Source organism: Botryllus schlosseri, chromosome 11 (genome assembly GCF_051294905.1).
Source record: "Botryllus schlosseri isolate E-star chromosome 11, Bs_hap1, whole genome shotgun sequence".
Taxonomy (NCBI): domain Eukaryota; kingdom Metazoa; phylum Chordata; class Ascidiacea; order Stolidobranchia; family Styelidae; genus Botryllus; species Botryllus schlosseri.
Genome location: NC_137246.1, coordinates 15,426,027 through 15,453,444, shown reverse-complemented (window position 1 = coordinate 15,453,444; position 27,418 = coordinate 15,426,027). Strand labels below are relative to the sequence as shown.

General features: G+C 39.1%; 2 protein-coding genes across 3 annotated transcripts; both read left to right on the top strand.

The window, feature by feature from the left end:
• The first annotated feature begins 1,688 nt into the window (after positions 1-1,688).
• LOC145451117 (trypsin-1-like) lies at positions 1,689-4,280 on the top strand. Of its 2 annotated transcripts, XM_080329605.1 has the most exons (8): positions 1,689-1,893; positions 2,071-2,103; positions 2,552-2,696; positions 2,821-2,971; positions 3,296-3,431; positions 3,510-3,679; positions 3,746-3,877; positions 3,945-4,280. In XM_080329605.1, the coding sequence occupies exons 1-8, from the start codon at positions 1,725-1,727 to the stop codon at positions 3,990-3,992; spliced, it is 984 nt and encodes a 327-aa protein (XP_080185731.1). In that variant the 5' UTR covers positions 1,689-1,724; the 3' UTR covers positions 3,993-4,280. The 2 variants fall into 2 exon arrangements, with proteins under 2 accessions (XP_080185731.1, XP_080185732.1); XM_080329606.1 differs by lacking the exon at positions 2,071-2,103.
• Positions 4,281-8,513: 4,233 nt separating this feature from the next.
• LOC145450834 (prostasin-like) lies at positions 8,514-11,677 on the top strand. Its single transcript, XM_080329346.1, has 7 exons — positions 8,514-8,700; positions 8,765-8,906; positions 8,967-9,117; positions 9,197-9,350; positions 9,417-9,580; positions 10,926-11,048; positions 11,309-11,677. Exons 1-7 carry the CDS (start codon positions 8,559-8,561, stop codon positions 11,354-11,356), a joined length of 924 nt encoding a protein of 307 aa, XP_080185472.1. The 5' UTR covers positions 8,514-8,558; the 3' UTR covers positions 11,357-11,677.
• The last annotated feature ends 15,741 nt before the right edge of the window (positions 11,678-27,418 follow it).

Below are 27,418 nucleotides of genomic sequence, written 5' to 3'. Positions count from 1 at the left end.
TTCAAACATAAACTGTGGCGGTAACGCCGCAATATACCGTATATTAGTTTGTTGCTGCCAAACCTACAATCTGGCCACGCCGATTTCATTGATCCTTGCTGGGCGTTTCTGTATTTATATCATCGTCTAGATATCCGATCTACAGCATATTAGCTATGTGGTTAGAATCAGAATAGCAATGGCATAACTAGGCTTGTGATTTTCAAATAACCAGAACTGTAAACTGTATGCATGTTTTCTGTCATCGAAACCACCGCCCCGTTCAATCCAGAGCGTCGGGACAAAGTTTTTCAACAATTAGACGACACCAATATCTCATCGTGAAGTCCCTACAACGGCAACATTATAGTGTCATAATTAAGCATTTAACGCAAGAACTACTTGCCTTTGACAGGTGAATGTCGCTTAGTGGTGTAACGGTAAGAAGAACCCTGTTGCCAAAATTACAACAAGGTGTGGAGACCGTTCGTTTTCATAATATTGGGGCATATTTGGGTTTCATAGCTTCGGAACAGTGGGTCGTGATAGGTCAGCAGTATAGTAATCAGCTAAAGGTATGGGCCTGGTCTACTTCAGAATAGCGGTAAATGCCTCCTCACTCGACCATTCTTGTCGTGCTCATTCGCTCGTTGATAAATGAGCAGCAGCAGGGATTGCGGTCATGCAGAAACATTCCAAATCGATATTGACTCCTACTGTCATATTGCGACTACGGCAAGACTAAAGACATTTGAATAACGTAATATTGACTGTGGAATGAATTTGTGTTATCACGTGGACAGTTACAAGTGTTTTGCATTCAACAAATAATGCAATCACTGGAATCAAATAAGTCGGAATTTACTAATAATAAACTTCATTCCCATAAATAAGAAAGCAACCCTGCTTCGCTCATTTCACTTTTAGAGTACGAGGTACCGACGGATGTTGCGCATCCGAAAACGGAAAGTCGAACAGCTTGTCATGCGGATGCCGTTGGAGAAGTGATTCTCTCACAAATACGGGTAGGAAAGTTTCACAAATTCCCCATCAATCGAGTGTGGCCAATAACAGAGGTTCGGAGAACTGTAATATTCCATTCATATTTGACAGGACAATCATCACAACTATTTAAATATGACATATATTTGATGACGGCAGTTATTGTGTCGTAACTTAGAGTATTGCTTTCACAACTACATTCATTGCAGTAAAGAATTTATTAACTCGAAGACTTTTCGTGTGCCCCTTATCGAGAGTTAACGGCACAATAATAAGCATACAGAGAGAGATTCAAACGAAAACCAAAAAGGTAAAGTATGACGTAACTTAGAGGTAGATTGTGTGCGTGATAGATTGCTGAATGTTTCGTGTGCACAGAAACTACGTGTCATCGCTACATCTCGTCAAATCATTTTGAAGACATATCATATTTCGAAGATATCGCTATGGACTAATAACTACCAAACTCTTCTCCTGCCGATTGACAGGATCAGTGGATTATGATTCTCACCTTCGAAGTTGTTAAAATTCCTTAAACTAGGGATTCCCAAAATTGGAGTCATTCGAGGTCACGAGATCGTAATGCATTAAATACATAGAGCAACTAACTCGTCATAAACTATTTTCAATGACAATATGCACAATTAAGAGAAATTAACGCAACAAACGAAGAAGGGTACGCGGATATAAAGGAAGTCGCAAAACATCACATATATCAAATTAAAAAGTAGCGTCCCAAGTCAATGCATATCTTTAAAATGGTGCCGTTTTCACAAGCAAGATCTCTACTAGTAGTCCTCATGGTATTTTCACTGTTACAACAGCCTTCGTCTGCGGATATCCGGGCTAAGCTATGGGCAGATCTTATAAGAGCTCTCAACAACTACAGGTTCGAATGCGGAGTTCAAAGAGGTAATAATTTGATTTCTTTGGCCTACAGTTAGTCACGCAGAACATTGACAATTGTTGTACACGCAATATTGATGTTTGGTGTGCTTACTTTAGATATTATATGTATGGGCATACGTAGTTACTATGATGATCACAAAATACAACAACACCACTATAAATTTATCATTACTTTTTCAGAAGCGAGACATCCTAGACCATCGAGGGTTTTAAGTAAGTTTTGAAAAATATATAATTATTGACACATGTTTAAACTAGTGTACGCACCGTTTCTTACGACAGACGAAGACCAAAAATACATTTTTCCGACAGTGTGGGACCCATATTACAATAGACGTTTGCTTTTCGAACTTGAAGTGTTAGTTTTAGTTTTATCAAGTTTTGAAATGATATCACGACATCCATGTAGTTTTGCCAGTGACTGACACCATCACGCAATATCAAACACCTCACGTTTGATCACTTTTGCCTAACTCGCATACAAGCGATATAAAAAGGCGTTGGAAATGATACATTACGGCAGTATTAGGACCTGGACGCTAATGAATTGCTTTTGGTGCCCTTCATGTACTGCCACGAATACCAGCGTCAGGCTAACACGAAAATGACGGTGATCGTCAGATTATTATACACCAGAAATGCATTTTGGTCACTATTGCAGACGGTGACGACGTGCTGGAAGAAGGCAAATGGCCATGGATGGCATATCTTTACAATCAGGCAGAAGGTGTCGTGGATGGATTTAAATGCGGGGCGACACTCATCGATACGGAATGGGTCCTCACTGCAGCACACTGTATCAAACAGTAAGCTAAAAACAATTTATAAAAACTTGTATCTAAGACCATATCAAGATATTTCCATAGTCGTCGATGCCTCTCTGGTAATTTGCTCTCTATTTCGATAATTGTCAAATTTATCTTCCCGCAGTTATACGCAACCGGAGCTGTACTCCGTGAGACTCGGGGAAAGGAATATTGGCGACATATCGGGAATCGAGCAAAATTTCGCAGTTTCTAAAATCGTCGTGCACCACGACTTCGAGGAGGCTCATTTCCAGAACGACGTTGCTCTTCTAAAGGTGACTATCTCCGTTAGAGTTCGACACAAATGCTACAAATATCTTAGTGGTGATACATTACAAATCGGATTGGAATCTGAACATCGGCATGCGCGGAAAATAGCCTAAATGTCAAATGCTGCCAGGCTGAAAGATTTTGTTAAATAAATACGGCGCTCGAACCTGAAAGAGGTTGGAGACCTTCCCTCAAGCCACGACAGCTTTCTCTCAGGCATATAGGTCGGATGCATCTCGCATATTGCGGCAGCCTGCGATACAGTGTCTTCGTCAGAATAGCGTGAAATACAAATAAAGTGTTCCTTCTACCTACCGTTGTACTTTCAGCTATCAGATCAAGTGATATTCTCAGAATATATCCGGCCAGTATGCCTTCCCCCGAATGGATTTGCAACCGACCACGATTTCGACAGCTCCGCCATGACAGGAAAGAACTGCACTGCATTGGGTTGGGGACGAACAGGTATATATCAGATTGACGTTGTCACGTATAGTAAGCTCGTGATTTGTGATGTGATGCTTTTTGCTTTCGTTCTATTAGAAACGAAACTCAGATCGGACATCCTTCAATCTGTAACTATGTCAGTGATGCCGCGGTCGCTATGCAAGGACGTTACCGAAGGATCTAGTGAGCAATATCAAACTCCCGTTACCTATTCGTCTCCGCAGTTTTGTGCGTTCGGAATAGAAGATGGCGCCGACACTTGCGATGTAAGTGCAGTTAAATTTGAAAATACCTCGATGAAAAGTATCGTGATGGACGCAATATGTCCACAGGGAGACAGTGGAGGACCATTGGTTTGCGAACAAGATAATCGGTATTATCTCCACGGAGTGACATCATATGGGCCCACAGACGAAGCTGAAAACCCTCTATGCGGAGAGATGAACCCCTCTATATACGGACAGGTAACAACTAGATTAACCACCATAATTTGGAAAATTTACAAACGCTGCGCCACTATTTCAATACTAGGTATCAAGATTTCGGGAATGGATCTCATTCAACATATTGCAGGGATAACTTTGCGGATGTTCTGAAGAAACAAAATATAAATATTAATGACTATGATATAATACCGCTGTTACTCTTCAAAACATCGCTTTTTTGTTGTTAACTTATGATCCTGTGCTTTTATATGATACTATTTATTCTTTTATAAAAAACTCCACTGGTATTACGCTGTTGATAACTTTTACCATAGAAGTATAATTATTTATTATTTTATTATTTTAATACTATAATATTCTATTTAATATATATTTATAATGTTTTCAGCTATGCTTTCGCAATTCACAAATGAATTCATTATTGATGATTGTTAGTGGTAGGAGTCGAGCCGTATCTATATCATGCGAGCTGGTTAAACGTGTTGAAGGGAATCCATTTTCAGACCAGGGCAGAAGAAGGTAGAGGGGCGGCACCATAGGGCTGAATTACGAAGAAGTTGAATCCACACAGGGCAGCTCGGTGACAAGTAGCGTTGTCCACGGCTGTAACACCAATGGGTTGCGCGCTCGAGTCGGACCGAGGTCGACCACAGAAACCATATCAAAGTGTTGCAGATGTGGGTCGTGTTATAATCTGCAGCTCAGGAATCACAAAAGTGATATCGCCCTGGTGAAAAATGAACAAGGATCATTGATGTCGTAACACCGTGAATATCAAAACAACAACAACAATATGGGAGGTTATGGACAATATGCAAAAACAGTTCCCTTTGGTGATTCCAGCACAACAAATCTTTAGCGACTATTTATATCAGGGATATCTAGAACTTATAGATATCCCTGATTTATATAATTATAATATATTTAGTGACTATCTATGACAGTGGTTCTCAATCTTTTTGTCTTCGCGGACCCTTTTTGCACCGTCACAAACCCCGCGGACCTCCAAGTTCTAATACAAATTTAGTTCAATTATCGTGCAACCGTCATCTGTTTTGTGAAAATATTAACTGTAGGGCAGCGAAAAACAGCGTTAAAATGCCTTTTCCGGACAGTAACATCATGCTATTTATGTATGGAAATTGGGAAGACTTTTATCATTTCAAAGCGAATTCTGTATCCGCATTTCTCGAAATACACTGTCGTGTCTTGGAAATCCTCGCCGTCGATTTGGTATGAAAGAGTGAAATCCATTTCCACATAGATGGTGACGAAAGTAATACTAACGCGTAACGCATCCGTCGAAGTCGATTATATCACGTCCAGCCGAGTCATTTACATCTAGCAGCTCATCTTGAAGTTATTCTCGAAATGCGGTTATGTATATCACAGGAGAAAATGGATTTTTGCAAGCAAATTCTTCCGAAACCCCAACAAAACATCTCTAAACAGCAATATGTCTTGTCTTGGCTATTGGCAATTTGACAATTAAAATGAGTTTGTACAACAAAATATATCATCTCTGATGGTCATTCTGTTTATGTGAGTCCCGAAGTTTTAGCAGTTATGAAGCAAAACTGCCTCGAGAATTCTCTAATGTAAATATAATACAAATTAGGTTATCATTTTGGGTCCGCAGATCCCTGATTGAGAACCACTGGTCAATGACATATACGCTTTACAGCATGGGTTGTCAACACGCGCCCTGCGAGACACGTTGCTGCTAGTGTCAAGCCCAGCAATCCATATATCAAATCAAGGCAATAAAGTTACAGAGGCATTGTTCAAAATTACTTGGAATATCGCTAAACCAAGAAGTCAGTCTGGATTATAAGAAAGACTGTTTCCGGGATTTAGCAACAAGAACATCATCATCACCACCTGGCAAATGTCGAAGCTACAGTTGTCTGATTCAACCGTGACCAGAAGAGTAACAAAAATGTCAGTCGATCTTTTATTGCAGTTTCCGAAACACGTTGCCGGGCAGGCTATTCCAGCCTATAGCATTGGACGAGTCCACCGACTCGCACACAGATATTGCATAGCTAATAATCTGGCTGAATCTTCTCAGAGTGGACAGTGGACACATTTTCTGAGGAAGTTCAGGGCAAACGTGTCAGGGGACAGTTGTTCTGCAATGAGATGCCTTTATTTGGGACCGGCCAAAAACATCGACTTGACAAAGCTGTCTTGGAAGATGGCTTATTCCCTCCGAAAACAGTAACTGCAAACTTACGATTGCGAACGCTGTTCACTAATGCTTTAGAACAGGGGTCACCAACCTTTTTGCAACCGAGGGCTACTTTTGCGTAATGATAGAAGCGGCGGGCTACTATTTACTCCCGCCGTTTACCCGTACCACTCTGAATTTCCGCTTTGATATTCATAGCACTGGGCAGGACTGGACATCATGTTATCTGTTTCTATAGCAGTCAGTGGGAAGCCTGGCATTGTATGATATCAACTAGCGCTCTGGTATTTAACTTGACACTGCAATTCTGAGTGAGTGTTCCAGATGTGCAATAATTAAGCGTGTTTTGTGTTTGTTTTTGATGAATTTCATGTCCGAAAAGGCTGATTCACAACGATAAGTTGAACCATAGACGCTTGCAACCTTCATAGCTGCTCCGCATACACCACTGTACTTTACCGTGTCAACAATGCACCAAATGTTTGCTGCAGAGTGAGGTGGGGGTAATTTTGCAGTGTTACAATTTCAATCTCCTACTGTTCAGCATCCAGAAATGACAAGATTTCATGATACCGGACAGCAGCAACGATTACAGAAAGTTAGAAACATGGTATAATAAACTGAGTTGAGTGTAACAGAAACAAGCTGTGCCAAAAGATGCAATACGTAATGGGTATACAGATATTGAAAATCTGCTAGTACTTCACGGCCATCTGACTGCGAATAGTAATATTGTTCACTACTTTCGCATTGTCCTGGTCGTCGAGCTATCGTAATGGAACCCCTCACCATTTCAAGAAGACCGTGGACGGCATTCCGTCATGTCGCCTGTATAGGCAATGCGCCGTATCTTGAATTTCTGGTGATTCTATCACATACATCTATATATTACTAATTGTAATTGAAGATATTTTGAAGTGTTTATATAAGCAAGTTACATGTTAGTGTGTTTTAAACAAGAATAGCTGAATCAATCAATCTATATATTTAAAAGCTCACTGGCAAAATCTGACGAATATTGGTAAATTCTGCTATTCCACCTATTTTTAGAATGGGCTCGCGGGCTACCCATCTAGTCCTCGCGGGCTACCTGGTGACCCCTGCTTTAGAATGTATAAAAATGTATTAAACGTCCGTATACGACTGTTAAATACAGTGCATTTATTTTAATGTAGCCTACAAATACACGGTAATAATGTTCTGCGGTCCGCAGCCTGTTTTGCTGGTAAAATGCGGGCCGTCGTTATACTGTACATGGGAATTGGGAAGCTGAGAACCCCTGCTTTACAGTGTGTATGTCAAGTACTGTATGTGTTGTGTAATTTGCATAGCAAATGTTATGCTTGTGACGAAATAATACCGCAGAAATGTCCACTAAGTCGATTTTCCCAATATGAGTAATTTACTAGTTCATTTTATGCTAATTCCTGTTATAGTCCTTTATGACTAGAAAGTTGAGCAAGAGTCATCTTATATCCTAATCGATGTTCTCAGCGTTCCTGATTAAATAGCCTACCTCAATAGGTATTAGTTAATTCCGTAAGCAGATGTGGAATGATTCTATTACTTCAGTTTTCGAGAAACTGAGATTTTAATGCAGTTTCGCGCTCGGTCAGTTTGCCACCGTCATCACCTATGAATGGCAACTAGGAGTCATAACGCCGTTTACAATAACTTGACCAAATTGTCATACCGAATACGCTGATACGTAATGCAATAAAGACCTTTTTCGGTCTATTTCTCTTTATTGCTCCATCAGTCAAGACACATTCCTAAAAACGATATCAAGAATTAACGATCATGAAATATTTTTCCACATATACTCTCTCAGTTGTCGCGGTTCATCTTGCATTAGTTTAATGATGCGCCGAACCAAGGTAGATACCACGTAGTTGCGTGACAAGGCACCGTGAAACTGGCATTGATACTAATCGACTAATCAATGTGACGCAATCGCCTTGTCAAAACACAAGTCAGCAGATATGGCTGACTCATATGTGTGACTCAACAGAAAATAATATTCATGAGCTGCACTGATTCCAGTTGGTGATAACTGATAAGTTTTCCATAAGACTATTCTCTCATACTATGAGATCGGTTAATTATAATCCACGTCTGTGACTATACATTCTACATTAAAAACACTTGATTGCTGGCGATTCCTGAGCTGTCGCTTCAAAATCCTAGCCGACTCAGTTTCTCACGCTACGCTGAGGAGAATCACTAATACACCAATAAAAACAGGAAATTCCTAATTAGTATATAATCACCTGGAATATTTCATAACACGAGTAAGCAATATTATTGGTCAGCGCTCAATAACTTCAGAATAGCGTGCCTTGTTAATTGGAGATAACGGGAAGCGAAACATGACGTAGGCGTTGAACTGAAAGTTCAGAGAGTCGAAATTTCACCATGTCAGAAATCCCCGGCTCCAAATGCTTTTATACCGATGTTTTGGGATAGATTTTCATACTCGCTTTGAGGGAAGATAAATTACATCGAACTATGAACACGATCATAATTTTATTCTGTGCGGTAGTTATATGCAAAACTGACGCAGCCAGTTTGTCTGGAGCAGCTTCGGCGTTTAGCACCGCAGAATGCGGCTTAGCAAACATCAATCTGTCACCGTTTGCAGCCCACTTCGGTAGGAAAGCAGAAATTCCTTGCATTTGGTCCACGTGCTGATTATTAATGATACGTTTATACAGGTACAGTTGATTCAAACAGGGATTGGTATCCTTGGACGGCACAAATAAATAAGCGAAATGGAACTCTGCAGTCTCAGCATTTGTGCGCAGGCACTCTTATAAGCAAGCAGTGGATATTGACATCAGCTAGTTGCGTATCCAAGTAATTACCTCCACCAATATATATTTAAATTCATCTGCAAGGTACCCATCACTATTGCAGATACAACGCTACCGAAGAGTATGACATCACTCTCGGAGAGCACACAGTATCGAGTAGATCTGGTACGCAGATCCACGTTGGGGTTTCGAAAATTATGCTTCACGAAGAATATCGAGCATACAACATGAAGCATGACATTGCTTTGTTACATGTGAGTGTTCCAGGCACAAACCAGAGGCCACGTCATTTTGCAATTACGAACATATCGAAATGTTTGCGATGTCATACAGTTGGATGTTCCAGTCGAGTTTGCAAGAAATATCAGGCCAGCGTGCTTGCCAGATCAAGATTTTCCTACGGATTCCGATGAAGAACTGTACTTCAACGAAAAATATGTAACGTACGCGGGAAGAGAATGTGTCGTTTTGAACTGGGCTGATGAAGGTATACAATCAGTGGTTGTTGATTGATTCTAAGCGATCGAGTATATATGTATTGCCGCGTAAACAGAGCGTGAGAGACAGGATAATATTCTGAAGCAGAGCATGGTATACATCTTTCCGAGAACGCTCTGTAAAGTGATCACACGCCACACTCCAGGCTTCTTCTCGCCAGTCGAAAATCAAGACGACCGCTTTTGCGCTGCGAGCAAATACTCAAAAGACACATGCCAGGTACGGAGACGCACCTACGTCGATTTCAATGACTCATAAAAATCGATGTCATATAATATGCCGTAGCATAAGGATGATCAATACTGATATGAGGTTGCACGTTCAGCTGCGCTACCTTTTAGTGGTATCCGGTGAGTTTAACGACTTGTAAATAGGGTTGCATTTGAAACAAAGGGTTGTTTAAAAATTTGTTTAAAACATGTTGTAAACAGTGTTTTAAACAAAAGCCTTTGAAAAAAATGTTTTTTTTTATTATTCAATTTGTATATATGTATAATTATGCCATAATTGTGTAAATACTTTCCAAAACATGGAGTATGAGTCTACGGACGATTTACACCCGATATAATAGCCTATACGTATACGATATGGAATGGTTGGAAGCTTCGACTGCTATAATACGTAGATATAGAATATAGATCATTGGTACGGAATGAATGTTCTGATGATGATGATGACCGCCGACCGTTAAAATGCTGCATGACGATGTAGTCCTGGTTGAAGATATTATTGGTTTGGTGATGGCCAGCCTATTCCGTCAAAGGAGCTATATTTACCCTATTTTTTCAATTGTCAATGCTAATCCACTATGGCGTCACAATTAAATTTTCGTGACGTCACGACTTGAAAAAACACATGTTTTAAACAAGGGCCTAAACATGTTGGTTTTAAATTGATTTTTGTTTTAAATGCAACCCTACTTACGAAGCTTGAAAATTGACATCGATAGAGTTATTTAGGACAGGATGATATTCCGCAGATTTTCTAAGTACCGTTTCAGCATATTCGACAACCATTATTCAGTGTTAGAATCGGTCTACGACCATCTCAATTTAAATAGTTGTTGCAATAGTATTTGTAGTGTTTCGCCTTAGCGGTCCCTGGTCATTTTACTTACACTGTGATGATATTTTTGATGATTCCTGAGCTGTACGGCCGACTGGCGTTTTTGGCTTACGGCCTTACGCGGATCAGGTGGATTGGACTGTCAGTTCCATACCTGTTATATGTTGGTCGCTAATGTTGTATGCATTCGATCAAAGTCACAACCCGTTTGAATCCAAATATCGCATTTCAACGGAAGAGCTACGTATGAAACAAAATAGGGACTTAGTAAAGATTCATCTCGGGTCAAGACAAGTTGCATAAGCGATCGGTTTTTCAAGGAAGTCAGTGACGATATATTTGTCATATTCCGCGAATTGTATTCAAGTACGCAAACCGCGTTGTCGTAAATAGATCATAATTTTCCAAATAGATAAACAGTAAACAGGTTAAGTGTATCGTTGAATAACACTGACCCTTACGAAATGCTGTCAACAGAGAGTTGTGCTCTTGTACACAGGCAAGATCCGGCAGTCCACTATTATGTAAAGATGATGACGCCAATCGGTTTTACCTACACGGTATTACCTCATATGGGCCGCATGACTGTGGCATGTCGCTGTTACCTGACGTATATACAGAGGTAAGGCCACGCGGTTGAAGTTATAATGTAGATTAGGCTAGATATGATTATACACATATTATCTCGGCCCTAATATTTGCAATCAATACTCCACCCGGATTTGAGCACTCGAATCGTTGTGTCCAAACCGAATTGGCGCTAGGTGATACGTTATAGCTGTTGGCTGGGATATTTGGAACTCTTAAATATCCTGGTTATAGTTACAGCTATAGATAGATTTGTTATTAACTCATTGCTTACTCATGTGTGACCTTTTTAAGGTGGCATCTTATCGAAACTGGATAGAAGAAAAGACACGTGAAATCTAATTATTGATTTCGCGAAGTTATATACAAATTGTTCTGTTTACTCTGACTAATGCGTTTTTATGGCTGTATCCAATTTATATGTTATTTATTTATTATTTATTTATTATTTATTTATTTCCAAATTAACTCCTATTTAACTTTGTATACCACAACATTTGAACCTTTGCACGTCGTTTATAGTTTCAATCGTTAACTTTGTTCACTGAAATTTTTGTAGTTTTACAAATAGACTGAAGCCATGCCGGTTTAACTTATCAAATTACTTTGCCTCGATTACGAATGCATTTGTATCAAGTTAATAAAATATGAATTTTTCTGAAATGTTTATGAGTATATATGACTTTCACTTGCAAGTAGAAAATGATTTTCGTTTCCGGATGCGAGAGATACAAAGGTTCCCACGGGGCCTACGATATTCGTAGGCCCCGGTTCCTATTTATCTTCGACTTTTCGCAATTAAAAGTTGAAACTTCGCGACAACTATGAAAAACATTACACATATTACATACCAATAGTAAGCCTAAATGCATATGTAGCAGTAGCAGAGCAGTTATACTTTTCACTTTTTGAAAAAGATTTGGCCAACCTATAAATTAATTCCATTTTCCAACAAAACTCAAATTTGAAAAGAAAAAGTTCCGAAAACGATAACGTCAGTAGTATATATGATCGCTGGTGACCTGGCTGGGGCGCTTATGGCGGGGTGGCGAGCGGCTGGAAAACCGGGGGTGGCGAGCGGCTCCTTATACCTTATGGCGGGGTGGCGAGCGGCTATTGTGTCTTATGGCGGGGGTGGTGAGCGGCTCTTATTTCTTATGACGGGGGTCGTGAGCGGCTGGAAAACCGGAGGTGGTGAGCGGCTTTTATGTCTTATGGCGGTGGTCGTGAGCGGCTATTGTGTCTTATGGTGGGGCGACATGCGGCTATTGCGTCTTATGGATGTGGTCGTGAATCGCCCTTTCGGGTATAGTCAACTCTCGCGCTGTGTTGAATAGGTATCAGGAATAGTAAATAGTCACGTGATTGATTCTTAGTTAATGTGTATATTACAAATTATTAAATATGACCGATTCGAGTTAATCCCAACGTTTGCGGTGAATGCGACTTCGATATATCGTTATTCTTATGGGCGCGGCGATGATTCGTACTTTCGTTGATAGAATGCTAGCGGTATGTCGTACTTTCACCAAAAAGGGTGTGAAATAGTTTGCTAAATCTAGGAATCAGTCGCTTTGTGATTAGTTTACCACGGAGCCGGTGTAGACGGTGATTCCAATACCAACAATAGCCGCGTTCACATATTAACACTCCAAATAGGTGTGAAATAGTTTGCAAACCCTGCGATCGCTGACAAGATAATGTCTCAGACATACGCGACTTGATGTTACAGGCATATCGATCGCTCACGCGGTGAAATTTTCGTAAGCTGTTTGTCACAGAACTTGATTTCACTCGTAAAGATTTAATAAGTAACGAATAACAGACCGCCAGTGTCGGTAACTTGAATAGCGACAAATTGTCACTTATTTCCGCTCTAACCCTAATCCTTTGTGAAGTGAACGCTTATTCAAAAAGGTGTGAAATATTGGTAAAATCCCGCGACCGCTCACAAGATAATACCTAAGACATAACCATCGCTCGCGACTCGCTGTTACATACACGCCGATCGTTGACAATGTAATATTTTGGTAATTGGTTTGCCACATAACCGGCGTAGACGGTGATACCAACAATAGCCGCGTTCACAAACTAACACTTCAAAAAGGTGTGAAATAGGTTGCAAACCCCGCGATCGCTGACAAGATATTGTCTCGGACATACCCATCTTTCGCGACTTGCTGTTACATACATTCCAATCACTCACAAGATACTGTTTTGGTACTTAGTTTGTCACAGAACCGGATTTCGCTGGTAAAATTTAATAAGTAACGAATAACAGAGCCGGCGTAGACGGTGATTCGAATACCGACAAATTTTCACTTATTTCTGTCCCAACCCTAATCCTCTGTGAAGTTGACGCTTATTCAAAAAAGGTGTGAAATAATTGTAAAATCCTACGTCGGTGACGCGATAATGCATCAGACATAGCGATCTAGTTATAGTACGATGTCGGAATCCATTCGCGAGATGTTCTATAGGTAAATTGAGATAATCCGAAACGAAATATTTTGACTTTGGCGTAGTGTGAATTGAAATAGGATTGACAAACATGACCATCAACTTTCCCACAGCCCCATATTGATATTATACGCACATTGATTTGAAACAAGTAATGGAACATTACAGCTCTATTCGCGATCCGACTTTTCGTTTGTCAAAGCGACGTTTTAACATCTTACCATACTCAAAAGAATTATTTACAACATTAACAAGTGTTCAAAATCTAGTTTTCGCTTACTTGATTATATCACTGCAACTCACAAATTTGAATTAATTCATCCTGGTTGTATTCGTATGATCGGTCTTTTTTATTCAATTGTAAAGATCGTTACTATTCTGAAGACAAAGTAAGCTATTTACTAATCGACACATAAATGACTTGACATAAACATATTATATTTTGAGTATACGAGATTTGGATGTCTGAACAATAACTGAGAAATAATTTATCACAATAAAATCCGCATATTACAGCGTAAAAGATGTTTGAATGTCAGCAACTCTGTACGGCCATAGTTACTATCACTAATTTACCCGACCAACTCGTCATGATCATTCCTGAAATCAACACAAATATGACCACTGACTTGAGTTAACCACAAAACAGCGTCAAGTTTTAAATCCGCTTGTAGCTTACGGCTTATTTGAATGCGGGTTATGTTTTGTTGTAATTGAGTGTACGGAAATAGTATTACATCTCGACATCTTACCATCTTACCATATTCAAAGAGTCAACCACGAAAACATTGTCAAGTCAATCCGTTTGTAACTTACCCAACCAACTCAAGCAGTATCAGTATGAAAACACCCAAGCATACACGAGTCCATACAATCGCTACAATCTAAAATCCATAGCAAGGTCGGTTTTAGGCATATACCACCAACTCGTCTTTTTTGTTCAACTGTAAAAGTCGTTACTATACCACAAGACAAAGAGATTACTATGCGATATATTTTGTAAGATAAAAGTAATTTCTACTCGGTGCAGGTGACTTGAGATTAACACATTACATTTGAGTATACGAGATTTGAATGTCTGACCAACGTAGTTGAGAATTCATTTCTTACAATCGAACGCTGGTGTTATATTCGAAGTTATCATGCTGTAAACATAAGGATTGACACATTGATTTGACATATGTTATAGTTGATCATGACTTGAATATTAAATTATTTGCGTTAATTAGACACGGCGTTGTGGTAAATGTTATGACAGCAACAAACTTTTCAGTGCCATTGTTCTTAACATATTAAGTTGTAAAACTATACGTGTCTGAAATGTTCTTGATTGGAGAATTACTCCACCTCGATAAAAATCACTCTGCGTATCGCGATATCAGGAAATATTTTACAAATGTAATTGTTTCCAGTAACCAAGACTAAAGATGAAACAACAATTTCCTTTGTTAAACAATAACCGGTACAATACTTTATCATCGTAATCAGCAGTGAGAATTGAAACACTTTCGCACATTACCCGGTGTCAAGATATCACACTAGGTGAATTGACATACCGCCGCTTGATTAATACCTAATCCATTCACACCATTTCACATACTTTGATCATTACAAAAGTAAATTGGAATATGTTTGCTAGATGCATTCAATTCAGTTAGAAATGTCTGGTACACAACAATCGTAATATCAAGGAATTGTTGTTCATTTGTAGTATTGATTGTTTTTGAACCCCCGAATAATAATTCCCGACATGAAACCAAACCGCTGAAAGTCGTTACCATCACAACGAAACAATTTGTACGATGTTTGTCAAATGCATCCTATAGTTAGGTGTACTAGAATTATTTGTGTAACACATACGCCGACAATGCAATCGAAAATTTTTCCGTTGTCATTCGCTAAAGTAAATGTCATCACAATACTCATCAAGCTGTCATCTGTAAATCAAGATTACATCCAACTTGTAACTGTATCGTTTAACTACCGGGTTGCATCAGTTTGCTATTTTTGTCATTTAGTGACTGCTGAACATACCAAACGATACACATTCACTTACGAAATACTGTGTTGGTCGTAATTTCCATCATCGTGATAATCGAAGTACATTTGTTTCGAGTTCATAACAACCGACTACTTTTCTATGACACGATATATTTCTGACAAGTTATGCTTAGAAGATTGGTGCATCTCGCGAAAAATAATATACCACTCATATTGATACTGCTACTCCATCGATCGGTATTTTCAAACGAGTCGATTTTCAACCGAGCAAAATAAATACTCGAGTTGTCCTGCTTACTATATTTAAATGTAAACTCACCCGTCTTTCAACAACAAACAATGATAAAAAGTACACAAGCAAACACAACAAGTTTTACTTTTGTAGGACACTAATTATTATTCCACGCATCTCATTTCATACTAAGTGTATATGAAAGATGTTCATGGTACACGAATATATTCGCTCATGCTACGAACAACGCAATGATTGGTGACGCTTTCACACTATTTCGATTTAGTGTAACAAAAACAACAACAACAATTTTCACTCTCTTGACTTATGAAAACAACAGACGAACCTTCATTCAATATTTTGTTTTTTTTTTGTCAACTGTTACTTTTTCATGAGACCCCCACTACTCTTACAAAAGTACGAAAGATATTTACATCACACAAAGTAATCAACTTTGCTCGATATTCCCATGCTACGAACCTGTACAATGATTGGTGACGCTTTCAAACTGTTTCGTTACCTCAAGACCTTTATTGTCTGAATGGTTGTTCATGTATCTTATTAATCAAATAGTTCAACACACAGCAATAGTACGAACAGAAACATCAGAGTTGTTTACACAAAAGTTTGTATGCGTACAGTATGCGAATACCATGTGTAAGTCGAGCGCAATTGCGGTATCCATCCAAGTTTAGTTAACACAAATTCATTACAACGGGGCCGCGTAAACTTTCGTGAAAGAAAAGCATACCCACTTCCCGAGGGTTCTGTCAATGTCATAACAATAAACCAGATACTCCAACAACAGAGTACATATGTTTTCTAGTCACGATCCTTACATCTTTCACATAGATCAATCTACTTTGCTACCGAAAAGTGCTGAGTCATCATATGGTTGTCCTCACAACTAAAACATACTATCATACAAAATGGTCGTTATAGTTTGCACACCAACGGTACATCGTACAAGTAACAAGTCTCGAGAATCCAGTTATTCAAAAAACGTGAAAGTGTTTCTACACCAAGTCGTTATGTTGACGAAAGCGTATATTGTAATATCATGATCGATTTGCATTCGTTGGCCACAAACTGTCGCTACTCTAAATAATTCTTTTTCACTCAAACACAAACGCATACTTGTCACCATTCGTTTTCATCAAGCACGAGTTCAAGAAACTTACTACGACATGAATTTTTATTTTTATGTTGTGTAAATAGGTAATAATTAATTCAAGTAACACTATATCAACATCATCGACTTGTGCTAATAGATTTACATGCGGTCTTGTGGTTTTCGTCGGGACATACAGCACGAACTAACTGTAGACTCCTCTCTGTTGTACAACTACTCGGTAATCGAAATGCATTAACATGTAAACAACGATCTTGTTTCGTCACACCAAAAATATGTTCACTGTCGCGATACTCCGCACAAGACGTGCATAGCCTTTTCACACTCGTAATAGTATACCAACGTCAAGCGATAACGTTTAACAAGACCAACGACACTGAACCCACGACGTTTACCTATGTAAAATTACCACTTTCACTTGCCAGTCCATCGTTTACCTGACTAAACATATTATTTTCCTTTGGAGATCTGACGTTTACCCAGAGTAAGAAACCATTTTCACTTGTAAATATATTTTTTCCTTGGCTAACAAACCTTTTTTCACTTGGAAATATATTTTTTCCTTGGCTAACAAACCTTTTTTCACTTGGAAATATATTTTTTCTCTGGTTAACAAACCTTTTTCACTTGGAAATGTATTTTTTCTCTGGTTAACAAACCTTTTTCACTTGGAAATATATTTTTTCTCTGGTTAACAAACCTTTTTCACTTGGAAATATATTTTCCCTGGGTAACAAACCTTTTTTCCCTGAGCAACAAACCATTCTCACTTGGTGGTCCGTCGTTTAGCCGAGTAAAAATATCATTTTCCTTTAGAGATCCGGCGTTTACCCAGTGTAACAATACATTTTCACCTGGAAAAATACTTTTACCTAGAGTAACTAATCATTTTCTCCTGGGTAACAATCCCTTTTCGTCTGGAAACTATCATTTAACTGAGTACCAATACCGTTTTCACTTGGAAATACATTTTTTCCCTGGGTAACAATACCATTTTCGTTTTGAAAACTGACAACCACACCGGTCAATTTGATATTTTTGTATATTGTTACAACAAACAGTGACGGAAATATACACAGACAACCGGTTTCAGAGTATACCCCATCGGTCGTATCACATCAATATCATCGGTTAACCACATACAATATGCTCTTGTACACCGAAATGTATGTTTGGAAACTTGGACAATAGACCTCGATAGTTCTGTGATGTCCGGGTTCGTGCTTTGGATTTTCCAGAGTCAAAATGTCTGAATAAAACACCTCCTCGACGACGGTTGGTATGTGGATAACGGTGTTCGGAAAACGGTTGGATTTATGTCACCCATCGCGATAACAATTCCTGGTTGAGTTTTCCTCCGGCATGTTTGCTATATTGTGTCTTTATTGGTCAATGTATGTCTCGACATTCAGTTTGAAATCGGAAATGATAAAGTATGTAACCGGATCCGGATATCAACTCTGAATCGATAAACCAATGAACAATATTCAAAGTAAACATGTCACACCCTGTGTTTCCACGAAAAAATACCATCCAGACATACGTCGCGCTTGTTTGCCCACACCAGTATACGCGCAAATGGAGGTGTGTGACATTGCATGCAATGCGTTGGTATTCAAACATCGATCCACAGACATTATCATAGTCGGTAGTTTTGATGTAGATCGAATGTCACCCGATAACAATACCAATAAGCCACATTGCAATGACTCTGAGTCTGCGCTATTACATCGATATTTCGACACCGTTCACTGGTTTAGTCGATGGTTTTATCGCGTTGTAACATTACAAGATAGTCATGACCCTATCTCCAGACAGACCACCCAGATCAATTGGATACATCGGTCAATATCCAGCGTGTTGTCGAGACCGAAGTTTTCCGCTGAGGCTACAGCGTTTGACCAATGTGAACTATCGAAGTACGGTGCTCGAAATGATTGCGATCAGTCTTTCAGTCACGATGCATGGATGTCGCTACTCCCACATAACGACTCCAGATAAATATCGCGAACAGTGATTCTGAAAATCTCGGACTGATACTGTGATCCAATAAGGTATGTTTCTGTGAAGACTGCAATCGTACACCACAATAGAACACTACCTCGCGATTTCACACACAATCATAAAACACATCATCGTAAGGGTCTAGTTCGTCCGGCGACATTTCGAAACGGTCATCGCTACAAGAGATCGCGTTGGTCTCGTCATATCGGTAGCATTTTGACACTGTCATCACCACAAGGCTATTGACGTCGTTTCGGTTGGTCATGTCAATCCGTTTCACAATCCATCGTATTTCAACTCCCCGCACCATAGTGTTACGGCACAGACAAGAAGCGTCGGTGGAAATAATAAAACACGGAAGGCACACTTTGGTGTTATTTGATATGGATTTTACACCAGACGAACCTCACATTCGAGTGATGCATTTGAATGGCGATTGTATTATTGATGTCCAGGGAAAAGAAATGTATCGATTTATCGGATTTGTACATATCCAACAAAAACCTGGGTATATGATTGTACACGGTTCGCATATTTGACTGTGATCACAATATTGGTATGTACTGTACAGTTCACTTTCACCGCCGTGCGAATAACCCATGTTAGGGTTCCGTGTTTGTGTGTCTGTATGTCATGCTTCAGATTGACTCAGAGTCATTGCAATGTGGCTTATTGGTATTGTTATCGGGTGACATTCGATCTACATCAAAACTACCGACTATGATAATGTCTGTGGATCGATGTTTGTATACCAACGCATTGCATGCAATGTCACACACCTCCATTTGCGCGTATACTGGTGTGGGCAAACAAGCGCGAGGTATGTCTGGATGGTATTTTTTCGTGGAAACACAGGGTGTGACATGTTTACTTTGAATATTGTTCATTGGTTTATCGATTCAGAGTTGATATCCGGATCCGGTTACATACTTTATCATTTCCGATTTCAAACTGAATGTCGAGACATACATTGACCAATAAAGACACAATATAGCAAACATGCCGGAGGAAAACTCAACCAGGAATTGTTATCGCGATGGGTGACATAAATCCAACCGTTTTCCGAACACCGTTATCCACATACCAACCGTCGTCGAGGAGGTGTTTTATTCAGACATTTTGACTCTGGAAAATCCAAAGCACGAATCCGGACATCACAGAACTATCGAGGTCTATTGTCCAAGTTTCCAAAACATACATTTCGGTGTACAAGAGCATATTGTATGTGGTTAACCGATGATATTGATGTGATACGACCGATGGGGTATACTCTGAAACCGGTTGTCTGTGTATATTTCCGTCACTGTTTGTTGTAACAATATACAAAAATATCAAATTGACCGGTGTGGTTGTCAGTTTTCAAAACGAAAATGGTATTGTTACCCAGGGAAAAAATGTATTTCCAAGTGAAAACGGTATTGGTACTCAGTTAAATGATAGTTTCCAGACGAAAAGGGATTGTTACCCAGGAGAAAATGATTAGTTACTCTAGGTAAAAGTATTTTTCCAGGTGAAAATGTATTGTTACACTGGGTAAACGCCGGATCTCTAAAGGAAAATGATATTTTTACTCGGCTAAACGACGGACCACCAAGTGAGAATGGTTTGTTGCTCAGTGAAAAAAGGTTTGTTAGCCAAGGAAAAAATATATTTACAAGTGAAAATGGTTTCTTACTCTGGGTAAACGTCAGATCTCCAAAGGAAAATAATATGTTTAGTCAGGTAAACGATGGACTGGCAAGTGAAAGTGGTAATTTTACATAGGTAAACGTCGTGGGTTCAGTGTCGTTGGTCTTGTTAAACGTTATCGCTTGACGTTGGTATACTATTACGAGTGTGAAAAGGCTATGCACGTCTTGTGCGGAGTATCGCGACAGTGAACATATTTTTGGTGTGACGAAACAAGATCGTTGTTTACATGTTAATGCATTTCGATTACCGAGTAGTTGTACAACAGAGAGGAGTCTACAGTTAGTTCGTGCTGTATGTCCCGACGAAAACCACAAGACCGCATGTAAATCTATTAGCACAAGTCGATGATGTTGATATAGTGTTACTTGAATTAATTATTACCTATTTACACAACATAAAAATAAAAATTCATGTCGTAGTAAGTTTCTTGAACTCGTGCTTGATGAAAACGAATGGTGACAAGTATGCGTTTGTGTTTGAGTGAAAAAGAATTATTTAGAGTAGCGACAGTTTGTGGCCAACGAATGCAAATCGATCATGATATTACAATATACGCTTTCGTCAACATAACGACTTGGTGTAGAAACACTTTCACGTTTTTTGAATAACTGGATTCTCGGGACTTGTTACTTGTACGATGTACCGTTGGTGTGCAAACTATAACGACCATTTTGTATGATAGTATGTTTTAGTTGTGAGGACAACCATATGATGACTCAGCACTTTTCGGTAGCAAAGTAGATTGATCTATGTGAAAGATGTAAGGATCGTGACTAGAAAACATATGTACTCTGTTGTTGGAGTATCTGGTTTATTGTTATGACATTGACAGAACCCTCGGGAAGTGGGTATGCTTTTCTTTCACGAAAGTTTACGCGGCCCCGTTGTAATGAATTTGTGTTAACTAAACTTGGATGGATACCGCAATTGCGCTCGACTTACACATGGTATTCGCATACTGTACGCATACAAACTTTTGTGTAAACAACTCTGATGTTTCTGTTCGTACTATTGCTGTGTGTTGAACTATTTGATTAATAAGATACATGAACAACCATTCAGACAATAAAGGTCTTGAGGTAACGAAACAGTTTGAAAGCGTCACCAATCATTGTACAGGTTCGTAGCATGGGAATATCGAGCAAAGTTGATTACTTTGTGTGATGTAAATATCTTTCGTACTTTTGTAAGAGTAGTGGGGGTCTCATGAAAAAGTAACAGTTGACAAAAAAAAAACAAAATATTGAATGAAGGTTCGTCTGTTGTTTTCATAAGTCAAGAGAGTGAAAATTGTTGTTGTTGTTTTTGTTACACTAAATCGAAATAGTGTGAAAGCGTCACCAATCATTGCGTTGTTCGTAGCATGAGCGAATATATTCGTGTACCATGAACATCTTTCATATACACTTAGTATGAAATGAGATGCGTGGAATAATAATTAGTGTCCTACAAAAGTAAAACTTGTTGTGTTTGCTTGTGTACTTTTTATCATTGTTTGTTGTTGAAAGACGGGTGAGTTTACATTTAAATATAGTAAGCAGGACAACTCGAGTATTTATTTTGCTCGGTTGAAAATCGACTCGTTTGAAAATACCGATCGATGGAGTAGCAGTATCAATATGAGTGGTATATTATTTTTCGCGAGATGCACCAATCTTCTAAGCATAACTTGTCAGAAATATATCGTGTCATAGAAAAGTAGTCGGTTGTTATGAACTCGAAACAAATGTACTTCGATTATCACGATGATGGAAATTACGACCAACACAGTATTTCGTAAGTGAATGTGTATCGTTTGGTATGTTCAGCAGTCACTAAATGACAAAAATAGCAAACTGATGCAACCCGGTAGTTAAACGATACAGTTACAAGTTGGATGTAATCTTGATTTACAGATGACAGCTTGATGAGTATTGTGATGACATTTACTTTAGCGAATGACAACGGAAAAATTTTCGATTGCATTGTCGGCGTATGTGTTACACAAATAATTCTAGTACACCTAACTATAGGATGCATTTGACAAACATCGTACAAATTGTTTCGTTGTGATGGTAACGACTTTCAGCGGTTTGGTTTCATGTCGGGAATTATTATTCGGGGGTTCAAAAACAATCAATACTACAAATGAACAACAATTCCTTGATATTACGATTGTTGTGTACCAGACATTTCTAACTGAATTGAATGCATCTAGCAAACATATTCCAATTTACTTTTGTAATGATCAAAGTATGTGAAATGGTGTGAATGGATTAGGTATTAATCAAGCGGCGGTATGTCAATTCACCTAGTGTGATATCTTGACACCGGGTAATGTGCGAAAGTGTTTCAATTCTCACTGCTGATTACGATGATAAAGTATTGTACCGGTTATTGTTTAACAAAGGAAATTGTTGTTTCATCTTTAGTCTTGGTTACTGGAAACAATTACATTTGTAAAATATTTCCTGATATCGCGATACGCAGAGTGATTTTTATCGAGGTGGAGTAATTCTCCAATCAAGAACATTTCAGACACGTATAGTTTTACAACTTAATATGTTAAGAACAATGGCACTGAAAAGTTTGTTGCTGTCATAACATTTACCACAACGCCGTGTCTAATTAACGCAAATAATTTAATATTCAAGTCATGATCAACTATAACATATGTCAAATCAATGTGTCAATCCTTATGTTTACAGCATGATAACTTCGAATATAACACCAGCGTTCGATTGTAAGAAATGAATTCTCAACTACGTTGGTCAGACATTCAAATCTCGTATACTCAAATGTAATGTGTTAATCTCAAGTCACCTGCACCGAGTAGAAATTACTTTTATCTTACAAAATATATCGCATAGTAATCTCTTTGTCTTGTGGTATAGTAACGACTTTTACAGTTGAACAAAAAAGACGAGTTGGTGGTATATGCCTAAAACCGACCTTGCTATGGATTTTAGATTGTAGCGATTGTATGGACTCGTGTATGCTTGGGTGTTTTCATACTGATACTGCTTGAGTTGGTTGGGTAAGTTACAAACGGATTGACTTGACAATGTTTTCGTGGTTGACTCTTTGAATATGGTAAGATGGTAAGATGTCGAGATGTAATACTATTTCCGTACACTCAATTACAACAAAACATAACCCGCATTCAAATAAGCCGTAAGCTACAAGCGGATTTAAAACTTGACGCTGTTTTGTGGTTAACTCAAGTCAGTGGTCATATTTGTGTTGATTTCAGGAATGATCATGACGAGTTGGTCGGGTAAATTAGTGATAGTAACTATGGCCGTACAGAGTTGCTGACATTCAAACATCTTTTACGCTGTAATATGCGGATTTTATTGTGATAAATTATTTCTCAGTTATTGTTCAGACATCCAAATCTCGTATACTCAAAATATAATATGTTTATGTCAAGTCATTTATGTGTCGATTAGTAAATAGCTTACTTTGTCTTCAGAATAGTAACGATCTTTACAATTGAATAAAAAAGACCGATCATACGAATACAACCAGGATGAATTAATTCAAATTTGTGAGTTGCAGTGATATAATCAAGTAAGCGAAAACTAGATTTTGAACACTTGTTAATGTTGTAAATAATTCTTTTGAGTATGGTAAGATGTTAAAACGTCGCTTTGACAAACGAAAAGTCGGATCGCGAATAGAGCTGTAATGTTCCATTACTTGTTTCAAATCAATGTGCGTATAATATCAATATGGGGCTGTGGGAAAGTTGATGGTCATGTTTGTCAATCCTATTTCAATTCACACTACGCCAAAGTCAAAATATTTCGTTCCGGATTATCTCAATTTACCTATAGAACATCTCGCGAATGGATTCCGACATCGTACTATAACTAGATCGCTATGTCTGATGCATTATCGCGTCACCGACGTAGGATTTTACAATTATTTCACACCTTTTTTGAATAAGCGTCAACTTCACAGAGGATTAGGGTTGGGACAGAAATAAGTGAAAATTTGTCGGTATTCGAATCACCGTCTACGCCGGCTCTGTTATTCGTTACTTATTAAATTTTACCAGCGAAATCCGGTTCTGTGACAAACTAAGTACCAAAACAGTATCTTGTGAGTGATTGGAATGTATGTAACAGCAAGTCGCGAAAGATGGGTATGTCCGAGACAATATCTTGTCAGCGATCGCGGGGTTTGCAACCTATTTCACACCTTTTTGAAGTGTTAGTTTGTGAACGCGGCTATTGTTGGTATCACCGTCTACGCCGGTTATGTGGCAAACCAATTACCAAAATATTACATTGTCAACGATCGGCGTGTATGTAACAGCGAGTCGCGAGCGATGGTTATGTCTTAGGTATTATCTTGTGAGCGGTCGCGGGATTTTACCAATATTTCACACCTTTTTGAATAAGCGTTCACTTCACAAAGGATTAGGGTTAGAGCGGAAATAAGTGACAATTTGTCGCTATTCAAGTTACCGACACTGGCGGTCTGTTATTCGTTACTTATTAAATCTTTACGAGTGAAATCAAGTTCTGTGACAAACAGCTTACGAAAATTTCACCGCGTGAGCGATCGATATGCCTGTAACATCAAGTCGCGTATGTCTGAGACATTATCTTGTCAGCGATCGCAGGGTTTGCAAACTATTTCACACCTATTTGGAGTGTTAATATGTGAACGCGGCTATTGTTGGTATTGGAATCACCGTCTACACCGGCTCCGTGGTAAACTAATCACAAAGCGACTGATTCCTAGATTTAGCAAACTATTTCACACCCTTTTTGGTGAAAGTACGACATACCGCTAGCATTCTATCAACGAAAGTACGAATCATCGCCGCGCCCATAAGAATAACGATATATCGAAGTCGCATTCACCGCAAACGTTGGGATTAACTCGAATCGGTCATATTTAATAATTTGTAATATACACATTAACTAAGAATCAATCACGTGACTATTTACTATTCCTGATACCTATTCAACACAGCGCGAGAGTTGACTATACCCGAAAGGGCGATTCACGACCACATCCATAAGACGCAATAGCCGCATGTCGCCCCACCATAAGACACAATAGCCGCTCACGACCACCGCCATAAGACATAAAAGCCGCTCACCACCTCCGGTTTTCCAGCCGCTCACGACCCCCGTCATAAGAAATAAGAGCCGCTCACCACCCCCGCCATAAGACACAATAGCCGCTCGCCACCCCGCCATAAGGTATAAGGAGCCGCTCGCCACCCCCGGTTTTCCAGCCGCTCGCCACCCCGCCATAAGCGCCCCAGCCAGGTCACCAGCGATCATATATACTACTAACGTCGCGATTGGAATAATATCCTAACGATCAGAAATCTGGGGAAAAAAACAAACGAGATTCTCGAACACCTGAAAACTGAAATAACATCTTGGCTGTATGATCTATCCAGAAAAGGAGTCGTGAGACGAGCCGACATTATAATGATTTTTTTTTCTTCTGAAATACCATTTTTATCTAACGCACAATGTCCAAATGTGAAGTACTGGTCGCGGTATTGTAAAGATTACTTAAACAATTGTGGTGTACCATTGAAAACATTTCAGCGTGTTTGGAAATATTGCAACAATTACATATTGCCGCAAATACCGGTGTTTGGCGACTTTAACGTACGGTCACCATACGTCCTCCTTTAGGAGGATTTGTCCTCCTTTTTCAGGTTTTTGAAAATGTCCTCCGAGGACGCCTAAATGCCCTCCTTTTTGGCAATTCGTCCTCCTTTACAGCTTTTAGAGGTAAGATAGTGGGTAGATTCTAGTGAAAATGGGTATAAATGACGCTAAATAGGAAATTCGTAGTTCGAACGAGAGTGATGACCTATTTTTTAGTCAACCAAAAGCTGTATTTCTGCAGTCGAGTCGGAAAGTTGACCTATTTTTCAGTCAACCATCCACAATGTCGTGGAAAATTTACCATTTTTTCCGGATTTTACTCCAGTATTCTAAGTCTGAAAATTTTGATAAAGTGGCCTCTTCCCGATTCCGAAATATGGTAACCCTATACTTCAACGTGGGAAGGCGTGTGATTCTCCGAACGCTTCAACTGCAAACAAATTGTCGCATAAATAGGAGATGTATCATTGCTATCAATAACGGTATGTAACTTTTCGAATCTTTCATACCGTTGCCTCCCATCCAGTATCATTATGGTTATCCATATGGTAGCCTACAACAGTGCTCTTCAACCTTTTTCGACGTGGTACACCCTTTTAACGTTTGCTCAAAACTCGTACACCCCTGTTCATTAGCGGTCTTCAAAAATTACTTTTTCTCTCAAATCGTACTGGCTACTTGATAAAATTGTTAGGTTACCTAACTTAAGCCTACACACCAAATTTGGTTCAATTCCAACCAGTAGCCGCCTTGCTACGGGATAAGAAAGTTTCTATTTATTATATATAAATAAATAACGAAAAATTTGAAATTTTTCACCCCACGATGTTCATCAAATTTGGTTCAATTCCGACCAGTAGAAGCGGAGTTACTGTCGTAAAAAAATTTGGATTTGAATAAAATAGTATTTGGTCACAGAGTCTATTCGCAGCCAGTTAGGCCCCCCGCCACGCAAATTATAATTTATTTCGTGTCAGAGCAAAAACAGCATGACATTACGAACGATAATCAACCTAAATGTAATAATATTGAGGAGAGAGTAGGTAAAGCTACTGCTGCAAAAGCGGTAATTCAGATCAGCGATTATAGCAGGCGCACCAGCCTACTGCGTATCAGGCCTGCCCCACACACAGTAGACAGTAGCACATGGGCTGCAAGAGATGTCAGTAACCTCAGATCGTATGCCGCTATACACAGTCTATTGTCGCTAATTTACATCACTAATAAAACAAAATACTCAATTGCAAATGTATGGC